Genomic DNA, 26,739 nt, shown 5'->3' on the forward strand with positions numbered 1-26,739 from the left:
TTCACTTTGATATCAGACCACCTTTGATTCAACTGTGTAGTACTTCATTAGGCCGAAAACATACAAGCACAGACAAGAATATATTCTTGTCTGTGATACAAGTTATTACCTTCGCTGTGCCGGCCATGCATACAATACTGTTAAATCAACATTATATAAGACATATAAATTAATATTCAATATCAACAGTAAAGGAAATAAAAATGACAATATAACTGAGAAGAGAAAGAGTGTCAGAATCACATTCAATTAATCACACTCTGCATGACAACTTGCACGGAACTCGTCTGGCTGATTTGGCATCCTTAATTCACAAATTTCACCCTATTAAAATTTTAACGATACATAAATGATGTCATCATATTCCAATTGGAGTGTATGATTGCCCACCATACGGCATCAAAGTACTGTCAATCAACATATTATAAAATAAATATGTTTGTCTAGCTAGTTCGCGTAATAAGGTAGCTTTCGTGCCTGGTTCAAATGTGGAGGCAGCCCAGAGACTACGTTATCTAGCTTAGAAATTTTAAATGTCGTAGTATTTCAAGTCAGATAGCTAATAAGTCTCTTGACTAACGAAGTCTGTGATGTGAGCATGTGACGACAACATACTTTTTTCCCGGTATGTAGAGTAACTCATGAACCTTTGCGGTAGCCAAGATATAGCCAAAATTTACATTATCTTTGAACATCGTGAGATCCAGACTATGTTAGTGTGTATTTAAAACTAGTAAGCTTTAACATTAAAATAGTATGCAATTATTTTTTAATGTACTTTATGGAAAATTGTCTCATCCATATGATAGAGAACTATAGAATTTACACAGACAAATACCAATTACTAGTCGATGCAACTGAGCTACACTGAGACTTGTACATATATGGCTTCCAATTCACCCACGCAAGGGTAGTTCCTCTGTTTAATACTTTCATTGTGCCAAGTCACGAATAAGATGTTCTTTATATTGTCATTCAATACTAAAGGGTCAGAGTTGATGACGCAGTCGTACATTTACAAATCTACGCTTCTGCTAGTTGTTGAGAATAATAGTAAACTTAATATCATTGTCTCATCGATATACGGTTTCAGGGTATACACAAGTCATATCAATTAACGCGTGCTCAGAGTAGACTAGCCTGTGCAAACATTGACTATACTGCTTTGCAGAAATGAGCCGACTATTGTAGACAGGGCAACACTTGCAGTTTGCAGGCTTGGTTTCGTTTATCATGTATGCAGGTTTCGTTATGTTATGTTAGCTTATCGAGACTTTAATTCGACAGCCAAGACGTGCGCCTTGCTCAACTGTACAGGTAAGTCACTTTCACCGTGTTTGTACAACGTTGACAACCATTGTGTATAAATTATTAACTAAGTTCACGTCTTTCTAGGAATGTTTAGGAGTATATTTTACACTCTCGTTACTGTGTGAATGTGCCAAGAAAGTCCGTAGTGTGGTGGTGGTAGTACAACTGGGCCGGGGTTGACATCGATCTGTGAGACTCGCACAATAGCGACGGAACAATACAGTAGCGGCCGATGCAATGTTTTGAGCTGTATGTACGTAACGGGATCACATAACATTTCACGTACATTACTGGTTTTAGATTTAATATAGTGTGATGTCACATCGGTTTTGGAAAAATAACATTAAGGTGTATCTGCTAAGCCTGTGATATATTGTAAGAGGTAGCTTTCAGTTTTATTATTCAGCATTGAACTCAATTGAAAGCAATGTCACTTCTTGATGTCTGACACGCACGGGTCATGATTTCGTGATCTTGTGTGTCCATGGCACATTCTGAACATGATATTGTGGGGGAAATACTGGCGATGTGCGGTTATCACATAGACATCAGTATTGGAAATTCACACTGCTAGCGCAGACTGGGAGTCATCCCATGATCACGACATCAATGGCATGCCAGTTTGACGTCGCTGTTTATACGGGTTGCCATAGCGTGCCGATTGTGAACAGAGCTTGTGTGTGTCGTTTCATTGATTTACGCTAATGTATTTGCCGTATTGAATCGCGTCTCGTAAAACACAATTAACCCTATTCCGCAATACAAAGGTATGCGACGCAATGTACAGGTAGAAATCTGACCCACGTTACAGCCATAACTTGATATGTATCCCGTGTATACACATGTAGTACACCGTGATATAAATTCAATGTACTGTATCATTATTGTTACTAATTCCTGGTGCCATGACATTGAGTGCTTGCAACAAACATGATTTCCGGGGCTTAGATTGTACTGTTGTTTAGCAACTTAAAACTTTCAGCTTTTATATACAAAATAATTCATATACATTGTACTCTGTTGACATTTTTGTCATTTTAAACGAGAGTGACAACCCCGGGATTGTTGATGGAAACCAACGATGTGGTGGCAGCGACAAAATCAGATAGCCTGGCGAATATTATTAAAACAAAACAAGGTGAACAGCCTGGGACGAATTTAACCCGAATCAAATTGTATATCAATTTGAAAATTTACGTTTTTATGGGATCAAATATTTGTTTTTTTTTACAATACAGTATTTCTTTCACTGTAGGGTAGTGTTATGACTCTAGAAATTGGATGTTAAATGGATCAATTGATTCATTAGTATTAAGTGCAGGTATTGTCTGCAGACTAGACGGTTTCAGTTTTATATGTAAACACACAATGCATATTTTGAAAATCAACATTGTGCTCGCTTGGATAGGCATGTAGTCGGAAATGGGTAGAAACCTACTTTATTTTGTTCAAACACAAACTTGAAAATTGTTACCTGAAATTTTCGACTTCATCAAAGTTTCCAATACAGTAATTGATGTGTATGTTGTCGATCAAGAGAGCTCGTTAGTAAAATTAAACTGCAAATATATTGTATAATATATCATATGTTATATAACAGTTGAACTAATGCGAGGCATTTCCTCCTTGTGTCCTGTTTTTGTTATATCTGCTTTGTACGCGCACGCCATGTGTATAGGTATAAGTAGATATGTGTTTGTTTGATTCTTTTCATTTGAGAGTGGTATGTGTTCTATAGCTTGTTTGACATCACGATGACGTCACAAGACTTGTATATTTGATAGATTAAGGATATAACAATGAAATCACGTAACAATACAATAAATACGTCATATACATTGTTATCACATGTATTATCACATGACAAAATATACCGTCCTCTATACGTCAAAGAGATCAATTAACGTCACATGAAAATCACGTGACAATACAAAATAATACGTCATATACATGGATACCATATGTATTATCATATGACACTGCAATATATCACCCTCTCTACGTCACGGACATTGATATCAAGTGGAAACATAGTGACAATATAATTACTGTTATAAATACATCATACACATTGATATCACATGTATTATCGTGATATAATGACACTGCAATATATCACCCTCTCTACGTCACGGACATTAATATCGAATAGAAATCACATGCGGATATATGCTGTCATAAATTTCGAAGACATTGAAGCGTGTGTCATTGTTACTTGCCAGTATTCAATATTGATGTAGGGACTATCGATAGATTGGTATTCTACTGCAATTTGGACTATCACTGGTGTTACGATTTATTGAGATTTAATGAGAAAGAATAATGCTATTGTCACCACAGTGTCCATAAATCAAAAATGAATACAAGCTGTGTGAATCATTAGGAGCGAATTCATTGTTATACGGGTCATTAGACAAGTAATGATTTGTGGTTGGTATCGTTACCAAGATGCTACCATGTCTTGCATTGTAGCATATTACTATAGTGTACAGACACCGTTACCTTGACAAAACGGTGGTTGTGATTACAACTAAGGCAAAATTGGGTGTCACTTGTTGTTAGCCATTTCTACAACATATTATTGAAAACTAGCACATTATGTTTCATAAAAAACAAATATGGTTTGTAAACAGAATTATTTATATAATCTTATTTTTGTTTAATTATTTGTTTTCTTTACTTTTTGTTTGACCAAGTTGAAGCGTTGCTAACAAAAACCCATGTATATGTGGTTGAATTGATATGTAGATTGAACCAAACAGACACATCGTGATCAAGAAATTGCTGAATGTTTAGCTTTCTTGCCAGCTCTTGTAAATGCCACGGAAAGACCCGAAATTTTTGACATGGAATATGACCAACCGCTTTATGAATATCCAAACAAATTGATACAGTGGAAATTTAATACTAGCAATCTTATAGTAGACCAGAAAATAATGACGATTACACGCAATGACGTGGTCATTTGTTTCTCTCTAGTATCGCTGTCATGGAGACCTGATATTTGGTACATATTTAGGTTCAGTTTCGACTGAAATCGATGGAAAATTGCCTGGGGACTAATTTTGACATTATGCAAACAATTGATCACGTGATGTATTCGCCCTGGAGGACTACTTTCTATTATGACGTCATACTAGTGGTCGGTTCTATAAAGTAATAGCTGTATACTGTCAGAGATTTGTAGAGACCTGATTGTAAAATGTATTTACACATGTAATACCCAGATTATACAGATAGTGTCATGAAGTCATCAAAGACCTGGTCATTGATATAGTAGATACGACAAATTTCCAATTACACTTACTTCGTATTTGTAATTAATTAATATTCAATTTAGTAATTTTATAATAAATGTATTACATAACCGTACAGTTCAATGATAAAGTCTAGGGAATCATGGTATCACTTTCCAAATATAACGGATGAATATACTACATTTAATTATTTAACAAAAAAAAGATAAACCATGAACAATGATAAGAGACTTTTCTGTCGTCATTACGTATGCTGTAGGGGAACGACCACTCTACTACACACCTTGGTTAAAAGAATGTGTTCAAACATCTCTCACCGTTTAATCTGTATTCTGTTTGTATTAGAAACACAGTCGAAAATGGAATGATGTTTTATGTGACGTACAGGGTTTCTTTGATGAAATAATCACGTGGTAAAGCGTAGACTCTCGGTATGTAGTTGGTTTGAGCTTACCCTTTTACTCACAACTCTCGCCTAGAATAATGTCAAAGTTATGGGTAACAGCCCAAAGCAACTACAAGCGTAGAGTTTAGGCTACATACGACCAAACACAGACGACTATTTTTGATCAAGGTTACCTCTGTCACTTCTGTATTTCAGTAGGATGCGCAAATGAGGAAAATGACAATCCACAAAGCGAAAATAGAACATCACATTTTCTTGGCTCGCTTGTGTATGTATCATAATACTGTATTCTGTTATCGAATATCACATTCATGTTTCATAACACCACTCAAGTGAATATTGTATTTTAAGGCTCTTATCACCAGGAAGCAACGGTGGTGAATTTTATCAAAATAGATTTCAATAGAAATATATATAAAAGAAATACTGTAACAATAAAAAAAAATCAATGTTTGAATTTTTTCCTACAGATTTGAAAGTGTAGACTTTGATTTAACATCATGGGTTGTGGAGGATCAAAACAAGATGTTAACACCAGGGCTTCAACGCCACAAGTTGTACAGTCAAGGTCAAGACCACCGTCTGCCAGAAGTACACGTTCGAACAAATCAGTTAAATCAATTAAATCCGCAACGCCATCTAGAAAGTCAGGTAATGTCGCCGTTCAGAATTTTTTGCGGAGCGATGTGTATTTGTATGTATGTATGTATGTATGTATGTATGTATGTATGTATGTATGTATGTATGTATGTATGTATGTATGTATGTATGTATGTATGTATGTTGGAAATTACTACACAAAATGCCCATATATTTTCAATCAAGTCGACAGAACAATTACACGATTTATGCTTTTTAGTGTAAAACATGCTTAGCACGACGACATTTTTCTCTCAAAGGGATGAAGCTGGATTTGATAAAAAGTGAATGGCTATGGCGTTATCTCACTTCTACTTTTTGTCTCACTTCGAGGAAGATCAATATTTTCTCCCATTTCCAATATGTCTGGTATCTGGGTATACGTTGTACACTTTATGTTATCATATGAATCTATGTATATAAACTTTTTAATTTGTAAATTTCAGAACCCAAACCACTACCGAATAATGGTGACACAATTGCAAACGGAACAACGTCGACTGCAGCACGAGAACCTTCCATAATTCAAGACGAGGGGGATGACGATCTTGAGGAAATGTTGAAACCGAAGACACCCGAAGAAACCCAGTCGGAAAGAGCTAAAAGTGTTATGCAGATTGAAGAAGAATTTGATGACTTTGATCTTCCTCGAAGTGAGACAAAAAGTAGAAGTGAGACTAAGAGTAGGAGTGGAGATTGGATTTTACCTTCAAACTCCCCAGAGGTTGAGGAGACGGTACAGAAGACAGAGGAGCCTATAACTGGGGAAGATGACGACACAATTCCACCTCCAGGGCAAGGCTTCTTTGATGATGAACCTCCGATAGAAGACGCCAAAGGATTTACATTACCCGATGAAGAGGTGAGAGCTGAGCGACAAGAAGAACTCGGAGTAGACGACCAGACATTACCACCAGTTATAGATGATGGTAGTGATTTTGCACAAGCAGGAAATGGAGACGAGGTTGATGCAAATGAAGCGAAAGAAACCGATGAAGGTGAAATTATGCCAGTTGACGACAAGGAAGAACTTGAAATCAAAGACGTTGAGAGTTTTGAGGATGGAAATGAATATACACCAGATTTTGATGAGGTAGAGCAAGGCCGACCAGATGACGAGAGACAGTCAGTACAGAACGATGACGCACCTCCTCCTGAGGATAAACCAGCAGACCAGGATGAACCGGCAGTGGAAGAACAGAAGGAACATGACAGTGGAGGATCATTTGGATCGGCAACGGAAATGAATGTCACAGACCAGACAGACCAAAATAGTCTCGCTGCAGAGCAAATGGATAAAAACAGTGTAGATCAAGGAGAAGAGGAAAAGCTCGAAGATGCCAGTCAAGGAGAACGTAAAGCGGAAGACGAACCTAAACAAGAAAATACAGAAGAGGAAAATGAAAATCCAGAGGATAGTCAAGAAAAGAAAAACGACGGAGAAGACAAAAGTTTGCAAGATAGTGCAACAGGAGAGGAAAATACACAAGAGGAGACAGAACAGCAGAAGGAAAACCAAGAAGAACCCCAACAATCAGAAGATGGTGAACAAACAGAAAGTACGAAGGACGTAGATTCAAATGTCTTGACTTTAAGTTTAGATGATCAGGGTGAAAGTGGCTCTCTCAAGACGATGTATATTGATAACGACGTAACTAAAGACGAAGAAACAAATTCAAACAAAGAAAACAACGAAGAGGAAACTCAACTGGATAATTCTGAACCTAATGAAGATGCATTCTTAGCTATTAATAGTTTTAATGTTGGCACAGCTCTTCCTGAAGAACAACGAATGGGTGTTGAAGGTTAGTATAAACTAGAGACTGTTTCGCACATAGATGTCTACCTGATCATGAAGTGAACTGATTTGCTGATGTTATATGACGCATGTACTTCAATGTAGTAGAGATGGTAGTAGGGTGTTTTCGTTGGTATGTCTGTCTGTCTGTCTGTCTGTCTGTCTGTCTGTCTGCCTGTATGTATGTCTGTCTGTCTGTATGTCTGTATGTATGTATGTCTATGTTTGTTTGTTTGTTTGTTTGTTTGTTTGTTTATTTATTTATTTATTTGTTTGTGTGGGTCGAGTATGTGCATCATACATTTTGGAAGCTCGGTATAATATAGGGAACTCTGGATGATAACCAATGCAAGTCGCTGATTTATTTTGCAACATTGTATTTTTCTGGTACCTGGTGTACATTATTGTCCACACTTATTCAGTGTTTTGTATTTCGGCAGTATCACATCAAATATTATACATAACTCGTCATTATTTTCCTCTAAACATTTCAGCTGGCGTTCCCTGTATACGTGGATATGCTCGAAGTACATGGCCAATCCGCTGCTACGTTGATCTGACTGATTTCAGCATTAATGCCGGGTATGGTGGGTGTGCTGCCCTTCTCCTTGTGTCATGTAGTTATAATACAAAAGAAAACTCAACGACAGAAGTGTGTCTGCTACGTTCAGGATTCGAGAGAAACCACTTTCAGTCGACCAGCTTAACCGCATTTCATGCTGGACATTTTGGAAGTTCAAATATCGTTTGTACTGACGAGAACGGAAAACTGCTTTGTGATTGCTTATTTGGGCACAATTATGTGACCATTCTATCAAATGATCGTAACCATGGTAATGGACTTTTTGGCATGGTTGTCCAAACTAATGACGATGATAATGAGTCATTTGGGCTCCCCTTCAATGTCAACGGTAGTAATGGTGGAGGTACGTCGCTAATCTTCTGTAGTGCAGAGTTGTCGGGTGCGGGAGATACCGAGGTAGTGTCTGCTATATATGTATTGCGATCTGGTGTCGATTCTGACATATACCAAGTGAAGAAACTATCAGAAAAAGGAAGTGATGAGTGGAAATTTGAAGTTGCCGAGGGCGGGCAGCTTAAAATTGTTGGCCCCAGACGAAGCAAGGTGGCTATATTCCATAATCGTACTGATGCAGGCATCCAAGAAAGTGCTGATGTGTCGACAGCCAGGGTTGTCCATCGACAAGCATTCCGTGGTGACGAAGAGACGGTATTACTTGATAACACACCAACGCATGCACTTATTCTAGTTCTGTGTTCTTCAAGCTCAGGGAAAGAAGGCAACACCACCGCAGCATTCTACATGGTCACACTGTCGACTTCTGATGTCAGTTCAACCACCGTTAAGAGTGAGTTTGTGAACGGGAGTACAGACTCTTTGGATTCAGCAGACGCATGGACATTTACAGGAAAAGGAGGTGGCTTAGTTGTCAGTGGGCCAAACGGTCCTTGCAAATATGCGATGTTCTGTAACACTTCTGCCTCTGATGCAGACACAGATGACTTTGTTTTCGGTTGCCTGGCGACTGGTAATGATCAAATAATAAAAGGCGGTGTAAGTACGGACGTGAATGCCATTACAGGGTGGGTTTCCTCGAAGCTCAGAATACAAATCACGGTGAACGAAATACAAGTAGCAAGGTATAAAGAAGACCAGCTTGTTGAAGGGGATGACGGGAAGTGGGCATTTCAGCGACAGTGGAAAGAGGAGGAAGTGAAACCAGGATTGTATGTAGTTAGAGTGTTTGCAGTCTCAGCTGACATAGGTGATTAACATTTTATTAATGTTTTGGAGAATTTATCCTCGATATTTGCAACATTATTTAGCGATCAAGTTTGTACAAAGAGTGATAAAATAATCATTCAAAACCCAGACAAGAGCTGAAGCTGAACTTTTATTTTGTGTGTTACATGAAAAATACACATACACATCACTAACGCATACATTATTTGTATTATTAAATTGATTGATTGATTGATTATTTATTTATTTATTTATTTCCTGACGTTAGATGGTAACGACAAATCAGTAGAACTCAGTGGTTCTCCGTTTGAACTGGTCCGACAACCCGACGGTGTTGTCTTCGCCGTGAATTGTGCAGGCCGTGCCTACCAAGCCATCAACGATGTTGTATATGAAAGCGAACACAAATATTATAAGAACTATGGACTTGGTAAGTATCAGTTGTCTAAAGTGGGCAGTACAACTCTATTATCCATTACTAAACATCTAGTTTGCTTTATTATCAGTTGTAAACGACTGCTACGAAAGTTCAAGTGACTCCTCGTTGGCTGATGACATTGCACGTCATGACACAGAAGTTCAAACTTAAGAATAATAATTACGTTCAAATAATATGTAACAAAAGTACGCTTGCAATCAAAAATAAAGTTTTAAATAAACAAGTATTAAAATGTCCTACTGACAACTAAATTAAACAAGTACTCTGAATAAGATACTTTTCAACGTCAAACTTTGAAAGTATCACTAACTTGGGTAGTCAGTTTATATGAAGAGTTTTAATATGTAAATTTCTTTTGTTATACCTATTCAGAGTAATCTACATCTTTGGCAGAGTCATGACAGGTGCATATATTTTCCTTAGTTTCGTTGCTAATAAAAAAAATGTACAATTGTAATCTCCTTCTACAATAAATCATTAATACCAGAACCGATGAATGGGTGTTCAGAAACTAATCAATGGCAATTCTGCGCTTCGCAAAAGTCAAAAATGTTTTCTCAAAACCCTGTACTCTGGTGAGATTTGTCTGCCTTCAACTTCAAGGAGATGAATGTCCGACAGTACAAATCAGAGAGAATTGTGGGTAAAACATTGTTCTGTGACGTGTTTGAGCTGCATATGTATACTTTGCACCCAGAACTTTGCTTACATAATTATCTTTATATAGAAACCAGGTCGAAGGCCCTAGGAGGACTGAAACACCCTGCAGTTCTATACCAGTTATTGACCAATACACATGATGGATTTATTCATGGCACTGCAAGGAGTACCGGAGTTGAAGCACAAGGAGAACAGATGCTCAAATACGAGGTGTGTCAAGTTTTCCTTTTGTTTCAAATAACACCTCACACAATTTGCTATCTTGTGTAGTCGTTAGTTTAAAATAAGTCGACTTTATGTATCAAATTGTTGAATTCTTCAAAATATTCCATGTGTAGTTTCACTAAGCTAGCCTTTTTTATTCAAATTTGCGTATGTTTTATCACGTGACTCATCTATATTCCGACTTGTTGGACGGCGTTCAGCATCATCTTGACTATTGATTTCAGTAGAAAGTAGGGGTTTTAGTGTTTAGCAGTGTTGGTTTTTGTATGCGTTATGATTTTATTAGAGAGAACTTGAACTTGAAACTAGCACGAATTTGCATAATAATGAAGCTCACTATAAAAGGACACATGCAAAGTGCATTCATGAAGCTGATAAATCGTCTATTACATTATTAACGAGGCCATGGTTGTTTGTGATATTTACAGGTCCCGGATGTACCAAACGGAGAGTATAAACTGCGGCTGCATTTTGCGAATCCTGGGAAACCAAACTGTGACATCCAAAACCAGAATAGGAGTCAGGAAGTAAGTTTTTGATTTCATAAATGCACTTCGTATTTCGATTAGCCAATCAAGAAAACAAACACTTTCTGACGATATACCTAAAAAGTTTGCTTTGTCATAGTAATGCTCAAAGACATTGTCGTCTTCAGGTGACTGCACAGCTTCAAGCCACGAAGGAAGTCCTCTCTGGTTACACGACTTGTCAAGCCACTATTCCCGTATCCATCAATGATGGCGCCCTACACATGACGCTGAAAGACTGCATGATATGTGGATTTGTTCTGATGTCAGCAAGCTATCAAGACCCAATACCTGATGATGACTACATTCAGTGGGAAAAACAAGAAAAACAAAAGGTAACATTTAGATGCATAACTGTACCAAAGATTTGTAATACTCTACAGTGGTTTAGTTTGCCTGCAATATAATCCATCAAATGACTTGGTACAACATTTCGAAAATATTAAAAATGCTAGTTTTGTTGAAATCCATTAATCTGTGTATAACATAACATAACATACCATGTTTTCCATACTTGTCTTCAGATCACTGATAGCGCTGATCCACTACCCAGATCGCTCACCAGAAAGAAAATAAAGATTGCCGGATGGTCACAAAATCTACTCCAAAATGCTAGTGGAGAGGTAGGTGTTCGCATTTCCACAAATACTATCCAAACTTTCCACAACAAGTAGTCTATAAAGACGACGCCTTTCTTTTCTGTATGCGACCTATGACTGATGTCCTGTAGCTCACTTGGGTTTCGCTTTTAATACTTGATTTGATAATAATTCGTGCATATTTAATATTTCAGACAGGAGATATGTCTTCTTGGAATTATTCAGGTGATTGGAAGACACAGGAAGGAGGTTATGGTACAGAAAAAGGTGAGGTGACTTGAACCGGGTACTCACATAAGATATTATCATTTCTATGTGCCTTTTATCAATGTTCGCCTACCAAGAACTCTGAACCCAAAAGATCTTAAGTTTAGAGTCGAAGGCACTATTACAAGGGTTGTAGTTGAAAGTCATTGCGATTCTAGCTTTAAGGTATTAAACTTATAAGTACTTTAGTTCGAACACACCAGACAGTTTACATTTATTTATCTGTACTGTCTTTTCCCAGCCTTTGTGACGTCACACATGTGGTGTACTAAATATCAGGAAGTTGATCTTACCAAGTTTTTTACCGAAGATTACCTGGATACAGCCCCGGAAATACAGGTTTGTTGATTAGTTACAAATACTCATATCTATTAAACTCACTATACTGGTACTTGGCGAGACTGTAGAATACGTCTTGTCGTTCCGCCCTCAACGGTGTGCTCGTGATTGATTGATTGAGTGCTGGTTGATACTGATAGGGCGACATGCCGTTCTAAGGGAGAAGTACATGCACTTGACGGTGGGTCCGTTTATGGAAAAATGTTGTAACCAATAATAAATTCATCAGTTGTTGTTTTTTCAGACAGTTTTCTCGACAGTTTCATCATTCTTTTTGTAAAGTAACACCATTTTCAGAAGAGCACGTTCTGTAATCCCCACTCAACTAATAATATGATATTGTACCATAATAAATCAGTTTCTTTGGTTGTTATTTAGTAATGTAAACTACTATTTTTACCTTAAAAACGAACCAACATGATTGTAAATAAATTTACAATTTTCTACTATTTAGAATATTTTGCGGCTTTTATTACTAAATATACATATTAAGTTACCGGCGTTCATAGACGTGGAAAGTACATTTTATAATTACAATTGACACTTGAAATAAACTCATGTTTTCCAGACTCGTATGGTAAAAGACTAACAACAACAGTCAACATATATGTCAAGGCTGTTGTATTCTTGGTAAAATATTCTAATACTTGATAACCGATGGGATTATCTCACCAGGTGTCCGAGTGGTTTCACGAAGGAGGGTGTGGAGGAGGGTTCTATAAATTCGAAGCAACTTTATTGAGTGATAATGGAGAAGTGGTGAAACGATATCAGAGTGGTGAGATCGGTACAATTTATACTGGTCAATGGGACAAGCAAGAAGCTATCTTTCAAGATTATGGACCGGGTGTACGCTTCGTTGGTCTGGAGTCTGCTGGTAAGTTTTGTATAGTGGCCATTTTTGTGCCATTTTGTCGCTTGTTTGGATATTTTCCAAGTGGGAGGACAGAACTGATGTAAGTTTAGTAATATGACAAATCAACAGACAAGCCAAGAAACAAAAGCAAATAAACGGATCAAACGAGAACAGAAAAACAACAACAGCGGTAGAGTAGCTGCAGCTTTCAAGTATAAGGACATGTTTGGTTTGTAACGTCACCGTGACGGTGAGGGCGGTGTTCTTTACAACCACTGACGTATACTGATAAAACAGAAACTTTTCGACATTGAATAAAACGAGTACAGTGTTCAATACTATGTACTAGATATCCATGCCGACAAATCGTACATCCCAGTATAGTCCTGTCACTCTGTCATGTTGACTAACAGACCAACATGTTTCGAAACACGTTCAGACATAACATTTATGGCTGTCAGATCTTCAGACAAACGGCACATATTAGATTGACTGATTTGGTATATTCGATAACTCACAATGGGATACTGTTGATCAAAGAAAGGCAAAAAGATAATTTTACTTTTTATTACTTCTTGAGAGTCAATGTTACGACTAACAAACCAACCCGGAACCATTACATCGATAGACTGATCGTGGATAAAACTTTTGGCCATGTGGATTGCAATCCCGTCTATAGATAAAATCAATTAGTGCGTCAATTGGTGGAACATCAATGTATTGAATCTGTCGTTTAATCTGTTGGCTAAAATGCTGATTTTATTTAACCATCAAATCAAATGAATTACATATCAGTTGACTGATAACTGGCCTTTATTTTCTCTCTAGGTAAAGACGATAAATTCTGGGGTGGTCATTACGGTGCCATTTGTGCGGCAGCGTTTATTCGGGTAAAAAAAGAAATTCAATCTGCCGAGGACGATGTCTTTGAGGACATAGACTTGAGCAAAAGAGATGCCAGTGACAACGATAAACTTGTACGACAATTGTTACTCGATAATGCTGGTATCATGGCTGAAGAAGCAGGGGTAGAATTAGGACAAGGTATGGACACATGGACAATACTTTCAATGTTTTGTGAGTTATAGACTTTATACAAATGTACAAAAGTTGGGAGATGGCTAGGTTGGTTAGTGCTTAGACTATTAGAGTGGTCTGATGCCAGTGGTAATCTAATGTAGAGAATTCTCACTATGGAGTCTTGCATAGTCATGGTAGTAATTATGTGTACAGTCCCTTTGATTAGCAAGTACACAGTTTATAATCCGAATGAAAGAAATCAAATGCAAGTCCATGTTTCTCACTGTGGCATTTTATTACCTTCATTTGATTCACCAAACATTTTCATACATATTGTAGGAATTTCGCCAGAATTTATGGCATTTACTGTAAACCTATACAACACTCTTTTCCCCGATCGATAGAACAAATCCATTATACCAGCTCTCATGATAAATTGAAAATGCATATATTTTCTTATTTTATTTTGCATGACTTTTGGTTCCTTGCATATTTCCTCTATTTTCCAATATTTCTAGACAATTGTCTATACCTCCATTTTCAGATACTTTTGTTTTCTAATGAATGAATGAATGAATGTATTTACTTTGCATTGCAGATCAAGTGTTAGATGACCTGAACGAGGCTGAAGTTATACGTCACGTATCGAGACCAAAGAAGGCCAAGAAAAAGAAGCGCGAAATCAGAGTTTTCGTCTCTAGTACTTTCAGGGATTTCAAAAGGGAACGAGAACATCTTATTAAAAAGACATTCCGAGAGTTGAACCGTTTATGTGCAGACCGCCACGTTTTCTTCACATATGTTGATCTGAGATGGGGAATCACTACAGAACAGACCACTCACGGACGTACAATTGCAATATGTTTGAAAGAGGTATCATGGCATTCAAATGTATAAACTAGACACTGAAATATTCAGCATTGTTGAGGGAAATGATTAAGAGAGCGCCTACAACGACGAAATGTTTCAGTTTCTCCAAATAAACAACGAACATTAAATTCAAAAGTTTCAAATGCTAGGGTTGATATAACGGTGTGGTCTACTGGAAAGTATCCAAAGTCCAAGTTCAACTTTGTGGTGTCTTAAACTAATAATGCACACTAGTCTTGCAATTTTGGCAAGCGAACATACTATATGGAGGTTATAGTTAGTTTCTTCCAAGTTGATGGCCCGTATGCATAAATAAGCTGTGCATACATTGATTCTTTCCAATGTAAGAAACGTATAGTTCTATTCCCAGACCACTGAGGAAAGATTATCCATAGAAAATATTACTTGTAGCCAGAAAAATAATAGATATTAATCCGACTATCATTATAACTTTAGTTTTATGTGACTGTACTCAGCCGTTGCTGTAAATTTTCTTTTTTCAGGTGGATCGGTGTCGTCCTTACTTTATTTGTCTTATGGGAGATCGTTATGGCTGGAGTCAGAAAGAAGATAAAGAAGATGAATTGTTGAATAATAGTTACATCTATGCCATTGACAATCACAAAGAATTTAGTTGGATTGAAGAGTATCGGTATGATACTAGTGTTACAAGGGTAAATATACGGTTACTCTATCTTAGACAAACGACACATTCATTTACTCTTTGTCACTATATATTGACAAGAAGTGAAGACATTATTTGTGGGATGCGGAAAGCATTCAGTTTTCCTTTAGTTTAGACTGCGGCAAAAACACACATTGATTCTAGGTGTCGTCACAGAATTCATGTTAAATCTGAGAAGGAAATGAAGTCTTGGTCATTGAACGTATTCTTTTCTGTCTTAAACAGCTGGAAATATTACATGGGGCACTACTGAAACAGGAGTCTAACGACAGGAAGTTTTTCTACCTACGTGAACCCCCGGAGAAACTGGACTATTTAGTCGACCCAGAAGACATTAAGGTACGTTTGACCATTTGCTGAATATCCTATCGTTGTGAAAATACTAGTAATACGTCTGTCTATCTGTCTATCTGTCTGTCTGTCTGTCTGTCTGTCTGTCTGTCTGTCTGTCTGATTTTTCGCCGAATTATCATCGTTGTGAAAGAAATTTCATTTGTTTGTTTATTTATTTGTTTTGATTGATAAACTATTCTGTATGACAATTGTAGGTGTACACATCAGAAAGTGAGTGGCACCATGAACGGCAATATGACCTCAGACAAGCAGTGGAGGAGAGTGGCCTCAAAACACGAACTTACAGTACACCTGAAGAGGTGTGCAGTTTAATTAAACAGGTACGTCGTACTTGACTCAATTGATCACAGTGTGTGATCACGTGGCACAAAATTGTAACATGATTAATATGATAATAATTTATCCGTTAACACTGCCAATGTATTTATTAAACTTTGTAATATGAAAGGATTTTTACTCCTATTTCAAAATAAGTGAAAGGATGTATGATTTAGTTGAGTAATTGCTATCAATTTCAGTGACGTACAGATTCTCTAGATCTCCGAAAGCCCATTGATTATATTATGTTATCGATATGAATTGCTTTCACCAGATACATAAGAGCAATACAAAATAATAGCAAAATTGAACAAGCAATTCTGATGAGGACCATGGACATGGACTTTGGAACAAATTTAATTCATGTTTCAATCAATCTAAGAATATACTCATTACATGGCGCACAAGTGAATGACTGGAATACAGATGCTATTATATTATATTGTATTTACTTAAACTTTATTGAATACGAAACAATTCTGAACAGTGAAAGGCAATAAAATACAGAGAATTGTCTCTCTTGTAGAGGGCAAATGAGCATGGAGCCTGTATTCTGTCTGTCAATGTACAATGTACATCTAAGATTTGCTATTAGAAACGACAATACAAAGGGGACCCATCAAGACTAGTTCAGAAACCTCATACAATATCCTGCATATATTTGCTTGTTTTTCAAATTCAATGTTGTCAATCTGTTTATGTTATGAAATATTTGGGGAAGTTCGAAGTCAAAGGTAGACCCAATAAAGCTACAATAACACTGACAATATGTTACTTTTTATTAGGATCTGGAAAGCTGTGTCGATCAAGATTTTCCAATCGGTACTGAGTTGACAGTTCTCGAACGTGAGAGAGAGGCCCACATGGCGTTCGCAGAAGCTAGAAGACGGGTCTACATAGGAAGACAGGAATATTTCGACAGCATCCAAACATTCATGTCCGAAAAAAAGAAAGTACCACTGGTAATTCTTGGCGAATCAGGGTCTGGAAAGTCTGCACTGGTTGCGAACTGGGTCGGAAAATATGAAGAAGAGAACCAGAATGCGTTTACTTTTGTCCATTTTATCGGTTCGTCAGCAGAAAGTGCCTCGCATGTCAAGTTACTCAGAAGGTATAGCTCATTACTACAACTCTTCTCACTGAATTGTTACAACTCGGCTGGGGCGCCCAAATAAACTTTATTACACGGAACACAATTCTGACACCACGTTGCATTTTCATGACATCTGTGTGACCCCACATTCGGGCGTTCTAGGAAACACTCGGGGGAAAGATTTATTCCGATACTGAACGAGAATGTTCAACCTCTCTAATAATCTTAACTCGACATGGAAGCTGATACAAATGTAAATCTTTGTACCAGTACTTGGTAGAGATATTGTATCAATTAGAACACTTAGATATATATCTAACACTGCATTGCTTCATTTCATACCTTCCCTCAATAGGTTAATAGAAGAACTAAAAAGTTACTTTGGATTCGAGATGGCAATCCCGTCATCTGACTCACACCTCGTACGTGATTTCGCAACATGGTTGCGTCTTGCTGGGTCACGTGGTAAAGTGATGATCGTATTGGATGCGTTGAACCAATTAGACAGCGGCGCAGGTGGCGAGGAGCAAGATCTGTTGTGGATACCAACAGAACTGCCACCAGGTGTTCAGATGTTATTGTCAACATTGCCAGGCAGGGTAAGTTGAGCATTTTTTTTGAGCATTTTTTCACTGCGATGTATTTTTTGCGCGATTAGTCCAGTTCCACGTTTGATGTAAAGTTGTATAGCTTGGTCAAAGAGCAGCTTTATCCAATGTCGAAAGAATTGTACATTTTGAGAGACTGCAATTTTTGTTTTAAAACATTTGATATTTGATTGCTGCTGTGTTAGCAACACTGTTAATGGATGTATGGTCATTTTTAATGTAGTCACTAGATGCCGTAACCATGGCAAACTGGCCGACATTTAGAGTAGAACCACTACAGCCATCGGAGAAAGAAACTATAATTACACAGTATCTCGAAGGTATCTACGGAAAGACGCTGACAGGGGACCAGAAACATCTGATCATCGAGGCGCCGCAGAGCAATAACCCACTTTATCTCAGGGCATTGTTGGATGAGGTGCGTAACTTGTATCAGCAGACAAAGCCAACTTTTTCAGCTAAAAAATATGGTTTAGTTTCATTGATTTGTTTAATATTCAACTTTTGAGGTATGAGTAACATTTTAATGTGTAAACTGAATCTCGATTTGAAGTAATAATTCCACGATCAAACTTATGAGTATCACGTTCTTGTCTATAAGATCACGTGACCACGTATCGCAAAAGATAACCCTGTAATAGCAAAATTCGTAACATTAACATTTTTCCTTACAGTTGCGTGTATTCGGAGAATTCTCCAAACTGGATCAAAGAATCAAGAACTTGCTATCAGCTGAAGATCCCAGTGTACTTTTTGGAAAGATTTTGGAGCGTCTAGAGCAAGACTTTGAACAAGGTACCTACGGAAGGTAAGTGAGAAATATTATAGTAATTATGGTGTTCAACAACTGTGCTTGATAACGTAGACCCTAAAGCAACATACTAAAACCATAACATCTTTTTGAAGTTGAAATATGATGAAATGTTTCTGTTTTCGGAGACATGTTTGATAAGTGTGCAAACATACTGTGAATTTTCAGTCTACACATTCTAACTGGCAATAGTGCGTTGAACGTTCAGTATGAATGATTTTTTTACGACGTTGACGTCTTTTCTTGAAGAGCAAATCTTGTCCGTGATACCACTGTTGCACTTTGGTGTTCACATCGTGGGATGTCTGAAGAGGAATTGCTAGAAATGCTTGATGTAAGTACACGAAAATAAGTTCATTAACATCACAACGAAATAGTTCATAACGAAACAGTGTTTTGAATATGCATATTGGACTGAATTTTGTCCCCCAGCTTTCAAAAAATCTTCTCACTGACTTGTACGATTACCCAATCCTTCCCAGTTTTTGCCCACCCTAAACTTTCTTTACTATTAAAGTATGTAGTTTGACAAAAATATCTCAACAATTTCTTGAAACTCGGACATTTTATGAACCATTCTATGAAAATGTAGATGTCATGACTCCTAAAAATATAAATGAAAACATTTTGTGAAAAGCACTTGCCTTTATACCAAAAACTTTGGTTCATGTGACGTATGCAATTGGAGCAACTCGACTTTTTTACTTGATACAGAAGCCACGTTTGTCGGTGTTACCTTTAAGCTGGAAGGGATATCCCTGTATTCTTTGTATATGAATAATACACTATTCATGGTTAGATATTTATTAGTATATTACAGGGTGAATTTTATTCTGGTGTTGAAATATAATGGTCTAAGTACAAAACAATGAGCAAACGTTTCCTTTTTTTATCTCCCTTCGTCTACGACATAAATAGATTCCATCAGCAACCTGGTCACCCTTCTTCATGTCGTTAGATGAAAATCTGATCAATCGTAATGGAATCTTCAACTTCTTTCACGATCATCTACGTCAAGCCGTGGAAGCTAGATACCTACCTACGCAAGAAGACAAACAAAAACAATATCTTCATTTGGCGAACTTCTTTGAAAGTCGACCAACGGATGACAGAGTGGTGAGTAGAGGTCAATAGTTCAACATAGGTCAGCCATAAGTCAACCACAAGTCTTAGATTCATATATTTCAATTGCATTATACACTCAATGTTGGCATGAAAAATAACTAAGTATACCATTGGCATCGAATGTGCATCTTCATCAATAAATCAGGACTATTTCACTCAAGCACAAAGCCTATAGAGTATCTACACAATTTTAGACAGAACAAAATTTGTCTATTTTTCAATTTTTTTTAACCAAACAAAGTAAAAACACGTGTGGCATTACACCTTACTGATAACCAGCAAGTGTTATGTTTTATACAACCTAATGAATGAAAACAAAAACTTATAAGAAAGTAAATTATGTGTGTCTTGTAGGTGGATGAATTACCATTTTTATTGGCACAAGCCAAAGGCTTGGCTCGACTAAGATCTACCATCACAGATCTTGATGTATTCCGTCGCTTGATGAAAACAGAAGAAGGCAAGTTTGACTTGATCAAATCGTGGAAACTGGTGAGTACATTATTGTATCTCCTTTATATACGTTCATAATGTCGGTAAAACACAATACATGTAATACATGCTTACGAGTAACGTTGTGTCACAAGAACTATCTATAGTGTACATTATCTAATTAGTTTACTTGCGCCACTGTATTTACATTCCTGGTACATATTTTTCCCATCATGGTCATAATTATAATTATGTGTAAATTTGACTTTTTCGTTATCAAGCTCGGAGATTACAGTCAAGTGGAATCGGCATATTTAGAAGCATTGGAAGATTATCAAAAGAAACATACTGATGTGTCCAGTGAGGTTTTAGGACAATTATTGCAATGTCTGGCTGAGTTCTTTATGGAGCTAGGTCTCTTGAATGGAGCAAGGTTTGTTTTACACCGTTCTTATTAGCTGACATGGCATTCTACATGCACCTGTCTTAATCTACATTCTTAACTTTCATTTTATGTACATAAAACTGCAATACATGTAGTTTTAACATTTATAACTGAGATTCGGAATGTGTAAGATGAAACCATTAAAACAATGTTGAAACAATCTTCTTTTTACTCTTTTTCGAAAACAACACCAACTTACATAAATCGAGTGTACGCCTAGCATGCCCAAGAGTAAAAAACACGTTACATTATCTTATATTTTGTAATCATTATTAACTAGTCTATGGATAATCTATTTTTAGATCACTCTACGAAAAACTCCTGGCAGAATTAGAGTCCACGTATTTGGAATCACATGGCACACTGGTGTACAGTGTATTGAACTTTTCAAGGAAGCATAGATCAAAGCATCCACATCTCATCGATGTATGTATACCAACTATAATCATATCTTATCTATCTCTAGACACCATCTTTTCATCGAGTGCATAATATTATTTACACCATAACTGAACAATATAAAGTTTCTTCTTGAAAAAATGTGTGCTGATGACTGGTTATTATTTTTTTTACCATACCATGAGTTTCAGTCAGATATACATGTATTAAGACCTATGGTTGGTGGAAGCGATAACAGTGGCAAAACGTTTTGTAAACTTGTTAGTGTTAGAATAAAATATTCGTGGTACAGTACTTTGATATTCTTTCTCTACTTTTCAATCAGGTTTTGCATAAGCTTGGTAAGGTGTGTGAGAAACAGGGGGATCTTCCAAAAGCCAATACTTATTTCAGAGATGCTTTGGATAGACAGAATAGAATTGAAACACCAAAACAGAAATTAAAGTTGGTTGAAGGTCTCCTAGGCATGGGGTAAGTTACATTTTCAGTATTATTGTAAATGTGCTTTAGACTAAGTCATTCAATGAAAACGTGCACCGACCTAACAGAAACCTTCTAAATAACACCTCATCAATTCGTGATTAGTGATCTCTCTCTCTCTCTCTCTCTCTCTCTCTCTCTCTCTCTCTCTCTCTCTCTCTCTCTCTCTCTCTCTCTCTCTCTCTCTCTCTCTCTCTCTCTCTCTCTCTCTCTCTCTCTCTCTCTGTCTCTCTCGTTTATCATTTCAAAACCCATTTTAATTACAGCATATTTAGAGTGATAATGGTTTATAGTATCTAAAAATTCAAAGAAGTGAATGGGTGTATTTTAATTTGAAATACCACCTCTTATTTTTTCTTTTGGTTTATCAGGTCGGTTTTGGGACTGCAAGAACAGCCGGGTGAGGCCAAGAAGGTTTTCCTTCGTGCTAAAGAAGTGGCTACTGATGCTCTTGGGCCAACCCATCATTATGTGTCAGCCATTATTGGTCAGGTGCGAATGAAGCTTCCGAATTACATCTCTCAATTAAACACTTATTAAATCGTCAATTTATCATAATAGTTATACTATGTACTGGATTGTGTAGTTTAGCAAAGACCAGAATCTCATCTCTGTGGTCAGACTAAATTACATTCTCTTCTAGATTTTAAAATTCTAAATCATTTCCGATCAATGTTATCATCTCCCCGACATGATAAAAAACTCATTTGATCACTTCATGTTATTGAACCATTCTTCCTCTTAGGTTGGAAAACTCTGTTATCAACAAGGGAGAGTTGATGAAGCCCTTGGCTTCTATCTTCGGGATCTGAAGATGACAAGAGGTCACGTGGGCACAAATCACCCTCGTACAGCTGGTATAATTAACAGCATTGCATTAGTGTATGACGACAAGAATGACGAACTTGCAGGAACCTTGTACGAGGCTGCTTTGGCTATTCTGTTGGAGACATACGGCCCTGCTCATTTGGATGTTGCGCATGTCAGGTAGTGCAACTATTGCAACTATTATTCCATGATGTCATAAACCACAATAACAAAAGTGGAACCGCTTGCTTGCTTACCCGTGATGCTTTAAGTGTTCTCTATGTTCACTAGCATAGAGAGCATACCCATATATGATTATCATCCACATATTTACAACTTGTTGAGTAAATGGTCTTACATGATTGTTTACATACGGATATCATACCAATTTATACAGTCCATCAGTGATTAGGAGAGTTAATTCAGCTGATTAAAATAATGAAAAGGTTTCAATTTTGTATGTTTTTAGACAGACAAAATATCACGAAAGGTTACAGCTACTGTGGCTTTAATTTGTGTATAAATGATGTTACCCCAAAGGGAAAATTCAATCTATACTTTTGATCAGTTAAAAAAACAAACAATTATGCTATTTCTCATATCAGGTATTGATTATTTGGGTGATAATTTTGCATCCTGTCGAGAAATAAAACAGAAGTTAATTAAATTGAAAATTGTGAAGGGAAAAGTCAAGATGAAAAAAATATTCTCCAAAATGGCTTGTTTTCTGAAATTGAAAAATATTTTCGGACTGTTTTACTTAAAAACCGTCAGTACAACAAGATGTTGACATGAGTTTGAAATAATGCAATGCTCTATTTCTATGATATCACTGATAGCTATTATCCACTTGTACAGTTTAACCTATTCCTGACAGTGAACTGTGATTTGAAAATACTTACACAAATTAACCAATGTCTCTATATTTCAATTTGTATTACCCTTTACAGACACAACCTAGGGGCATTCTACTTTGGAAACAACCATCTTGCTCGAGCCAAATACCAGTTCCAAGAAGCTATCAAGGTCTATGAAGCCTTCCTCGATACTGACCACTCAGATGATATTTTGAAGGAAACACAACAAGCCCTTGATGACGTCACAGCATTCAGCAATTAGGGCTACCAAGGAAAACGTATTTGTCTGGTGGTTTGTGGATGTTGAAATCATGCACCTTTGTTGATGAATAATTGTTATTTTGCAGATAGCAATAGATATTCAGAAGTATGACGTCAGTTTTGAAACTGATATATTGCCGTCCAAAAATACCAGTATTGATTACACACCGAAAATATTGAAAGAATCATTTATAGCATTGATTAAACTACGATTTGCTAGAATGACCATGGATTAATAACTTTGGTCTTTAAAAAAAATAACCATAATCACCAAATGATATGCAAACTCTATCCGACTTTTTTCTTCATGAATTAAATATTTCCTCAAAAAGTGCAATGCGTATTTTTGGTAATGGTCAGCATTAAGGTTTATTAGGTGTGCAGTACAGAATACAATATCGAACTACGCCGTGATACGATTGATACACTTCAATTTATAATGAAAGAAACAAAAACGTGAAGTATTTATAGCACATTCGTGGTCTCCTTGATTATTTACAATGTTTCATGGTTTTGTGTGTGTTTTGAATGTTTGGAGTTGAAGTAATTTTAAAAAAAAGTTTCGCAGGTGTTTACAATGTAAAAAAGTTTATCCGTTTATTCGAACTACTTTCTATAATAAAGTATACAGAGAATGTGTATTTAATATAAACATTGTTTTGTGAACGCCCGAGTTACGCATCTGAGTTCAAATATTTTTGTAATTGGGATACGCTTTGATGCTTGCTTGTGTCATTACTACACGTGTGCGAACAGCTAATTTCGTGCTTTGAACACTTTTCTTTCTCTACCAACCGAATGTTTACCAAATAAAAGAACAAGGTTATCGGAGCAAATAAATGTTGCATACACTCTCATGTAGTAGATAACGTAAGTTCGACTGACTACTAATTCTCATGGTGTTTGTTTTTTTGCAGTTATGAAATGTCAAAAAATTGGGGCGATATTAGGAAACAAAACGTGAATATGCCTTGTACATCATTTTATCAAACATTTACATAACAATTCGAAATTGTTGTTTTTTGATATATGTATGAAAGATTTATATGGGAAAATGTTAAGTTTATAATATTATGGAATAGCGTACAAGAAACTTGAAAGGAATAGTGACGTCATCGTTTCTGTAATCAATAACACTTAGAAAGCCTTATTAGCAAATGGGATATCATAATATAAGATTATTTTTGGAATTGTAAATTGTATATGTTTTCATTGTAAATAATAAATGACTTCTAAAAATATCAAATCATTTATTTATTTGTTTGTTCAATTATTCAATACTATTTTACTTGTGTTGTATAACTTTCCAACTTCCACTTTGTATGTAGTGCTTTCATGATAATTAAATTTAAAGGCCACATTAAAAGACAAATCTACCTATCTACCTACCTACCTACCTACCTACCTACCGAAACAAAGTCTGAGAGCACGATAGAATAGTAACGGTTGAGGGTGACGAAACAGTCGATGATGTCATTGTACGCATTCCATTTCAATTCATACAAAAGTTTATGAGTATACTGATTATTTAAAATATATACATGCATGTATCGATATTATATCACATTTTGATAGCATTTCTGTTTGACCGATTGTATTGCTTGTTAAACACACGTATATAGACCTACAAAAACGTCTGGAAACAAACGATTTTTAAAGCAGAAACTATCGATTGTGATACACGTAATAATTTTTAAAATCTCTAGAACCACGAGTTTCATACAAGTGAATTTTCGAACGGAAAATCGATCAGTATTGATTTGAGAAATAGTTATCGTCTCAATGTTTACATTGTGATGTCATGTGCTCACCGGATATGACGCATGTCACTGTAGTTCATTGGCATATGATGAACTGGTTGGAAACGTTCAATCGTGACGTCAGATAAACGTTTCGCGCGAAAGCAAACGATTTCTTCACGTTTTCATCAAATTCAGTTCGTGGTAATGATAATGATAGACAAGCAGATGATTTAGTAGTATAATACTATAAGCGCAAGAGGGCGCACTAAATGGAAGGTTTCGTTTTCACACTCCCCTAGTAATCAAGACATTAATAAACGTTTGGGAAGATAAAGACAATATACATATATACAGTCTTCTTCATTTATTCATTAACAGAGACAATGACAGTTCACAACACAGAAAAAAACCATATGTTCACATGTTGATATCTTGAAATCAACATTGCTCAATTACATAAGGGTATTTACATGTTATGAGTGATAAGTCAAGTATTTACATATGCAACAAGTAGTTTGGAATCTAGAAAGAACAGTGATTCTTTCTGTTCATACAATGTCAACAATAATATGTTACAAACGAATTATAGGGACTATCTCTCCTAAGCCTTACTGTCTTGGTCGTACATCTTGTGACTTACACAATCTGTACGTGTTAAAATGACCTAGTTACATTACACATGTTTTACAGTGGCAAGAACGAAGCGATTTTGCTATGCTATGGAGAACCCACTCGTGGAACGCAAATGTCAGATATCAAAGGGAATTTGTTCTCAATTTAATTATTATAACAAGCAGTTGAAAATCGTCCTATTTCATAGGTGATTATCCAGACATTTCCCTGTGTAATTCTACAGTTACCATAGTAACGGGGTTACAAAATCATTGACCGGAAATAAAATTTTCGCAGTTTCAATGGGGTTGACCTTCTGAACTCATTAAATTAGAGCAAACTACTGGAACAGGAAGAGGAAACTGTACTTTTTACTATTTTTCCGGAAAAAAGCAATGACGTCACGTTCTTACACACCATTGAGTATCAACCCAATTACTCTGACGTCACCCTTTCAACACATTATTTGATTTCCATTTGATATGTTTATATAAAATAGTTATTTAAAGAGTGAGTTCTATCATTGCTATATTCAAATAAAAACACCGAACACTTTAATCGTGCCCAATGCAATCAAGATAATTCCAATAAGCCACTACGAATTCGTTTTTGTTGCCCTTGCGGCAGTAATTTTTCCTTCAAAGTAAGTTAACTGGAGAAAATCAAGAAAAAAAATGTAATTCAAACGTAATTTTTGTAAATATATTATTTCACGATAATAAGTATGTGAAC

At 36.4% G+C, this 26,739-nt stretch overlaps 3 protein-coding genes across 3 annotated transcripts in view; 2 read left to right on the plus strand and 1 right to left on the minus strand.

The window, feature by feature from the left end:
- Positions 1 to 26,739, minus strand: part of LOC144446975 (deoxynucleoside triphosphate triphosphohydrolase SAMHD1-like) — a 367,634-nt gene that overhangs the window by 207,563 nt on the left and 133,332 nt on the right. The gene's annotated exons all lie outside the window — the stretch shown is intronic.
- Positions 1,049 to 8,167, plus strand: LOC144446250 (uncharacterized). The gene is made up of 5 exons (XM_078136002.1): positions 1,049 to 1,317; positions 5,445 to 5,625; positions 6,060 to 7,418; positions 7,906 to 8,063; positions 8,147 to 8,167. The coding sequence occupies exons 2-5, from the start codon at positions 5,475 to 5,477 to the stop codon at positions 8,165 to 8,167; spliced, it is 1,689 nt and encodes a 562-aa protein (XP_077992128.1). The 5' UTR covers positions 1,049 to 1,317; positions 5,445 to 5,474.
- Positions 8,171 to 24,811, plus strand: LOC144446177 (uncharacterized). The gene is made up of 27 exons (XM_078135931.1): positions 8,171 to 9,198; positions 9,445 to 9,606; positions 10,343 to 10,485; positions 10,929 to 11,027; positions 11,156 to 11,362; positions 11,552 to 11,650; positions 11,821 to 11,893; positions 12,135 to 12,232; positions 12,908 to 13,109; positions 13,917 to 14,132; positions 14,707 to 14,981; positions 15,482 to 15,652; positions 15,889 to 16,002; positions 16,212 to 16,337; positions 17,121 to 17,446; positions 17,784 to 18,027; positions 18,260 to 18,454; positions 18,711 to 18,844; positions 19,097 to 19,181; positions 19,766 to 19,963; positions 20,327 to 20,464; positions 20,686 to 20,837; positions 21,152 to 21,275; positions 21,574 to 21,719; positions 22,100 to 22,220; positions 22,474 to 22,715; positions 23,486 to 24,811. Exons 1-27 carry the CDS (start codon positions 8,262 to 8,264, stop codon positions 23,652 to 23,654), a joined length of 5,196 nt encoding a protein of 1,731 aa, XP_077992057.1. The 5' UTR covers positions 8,171 to 8,261; the 3' UTR covers positions 23,655 to 24,811.

Source organism: Glandiceps talaboti, chromosome 15 (assembly GCF_964340395.1).
Source record: "Glandiceps talaboti chromosome 15, keGlaTala1.1, whole genome shotgun sequence".
NCBI classification, from domain to species: domain Eukaryota; kingdom Metazoa; phylum Hemichordata; class Enteropneusta; family Spengelidae; genus Glandiceps; species Glandiceps talaboti.

Bases quoted from the DNA above. Each gene is read 5' to 3' on its own strand.
- LOC144446250 (XM_078136002.1), top strand. From the start codon at position 5,475: ATGGGTTGTGGAGGATCAAAACAAGATGTTAACACCAGGGCTTCAACG. The intron at 5,626-6,059 runs GTAATGTCGCCG...TGTAAATTTCAG, and splicing joins AACGCCATCTAGAAAGTCAG to AACCCAAACCACTACCGAAT. The intron at 8,064-8,146 runs GTGTGTCTGCTA...ACATTTTGGAAG, and splicing joins AAGAAAACTCAACGACAGAA to TTCAAATATCGTTTGTACTG.
- LOC144446177 (XM_078135931.1), top strand. From the start codon at position 8,262: ATGGTTGTCCAAACTAATGACGATGATAATGAGTCATTTGGGCTCCCC. The intron at 9,607-10,342 runs GTAAGTATCAGT...ATCTTTATATAG, and splicing joins TTATAAGAACTATGGACTTG to AAACCAGGTCGAAGGCCCTA. The intron at 21,720-22,099 runs GTAAGTTACATT...TTGGTTTATCAG, and splicing joins GAAGGTCTCCTAGGCATGGG to GTCGGTTTTGGGACTGCAAG.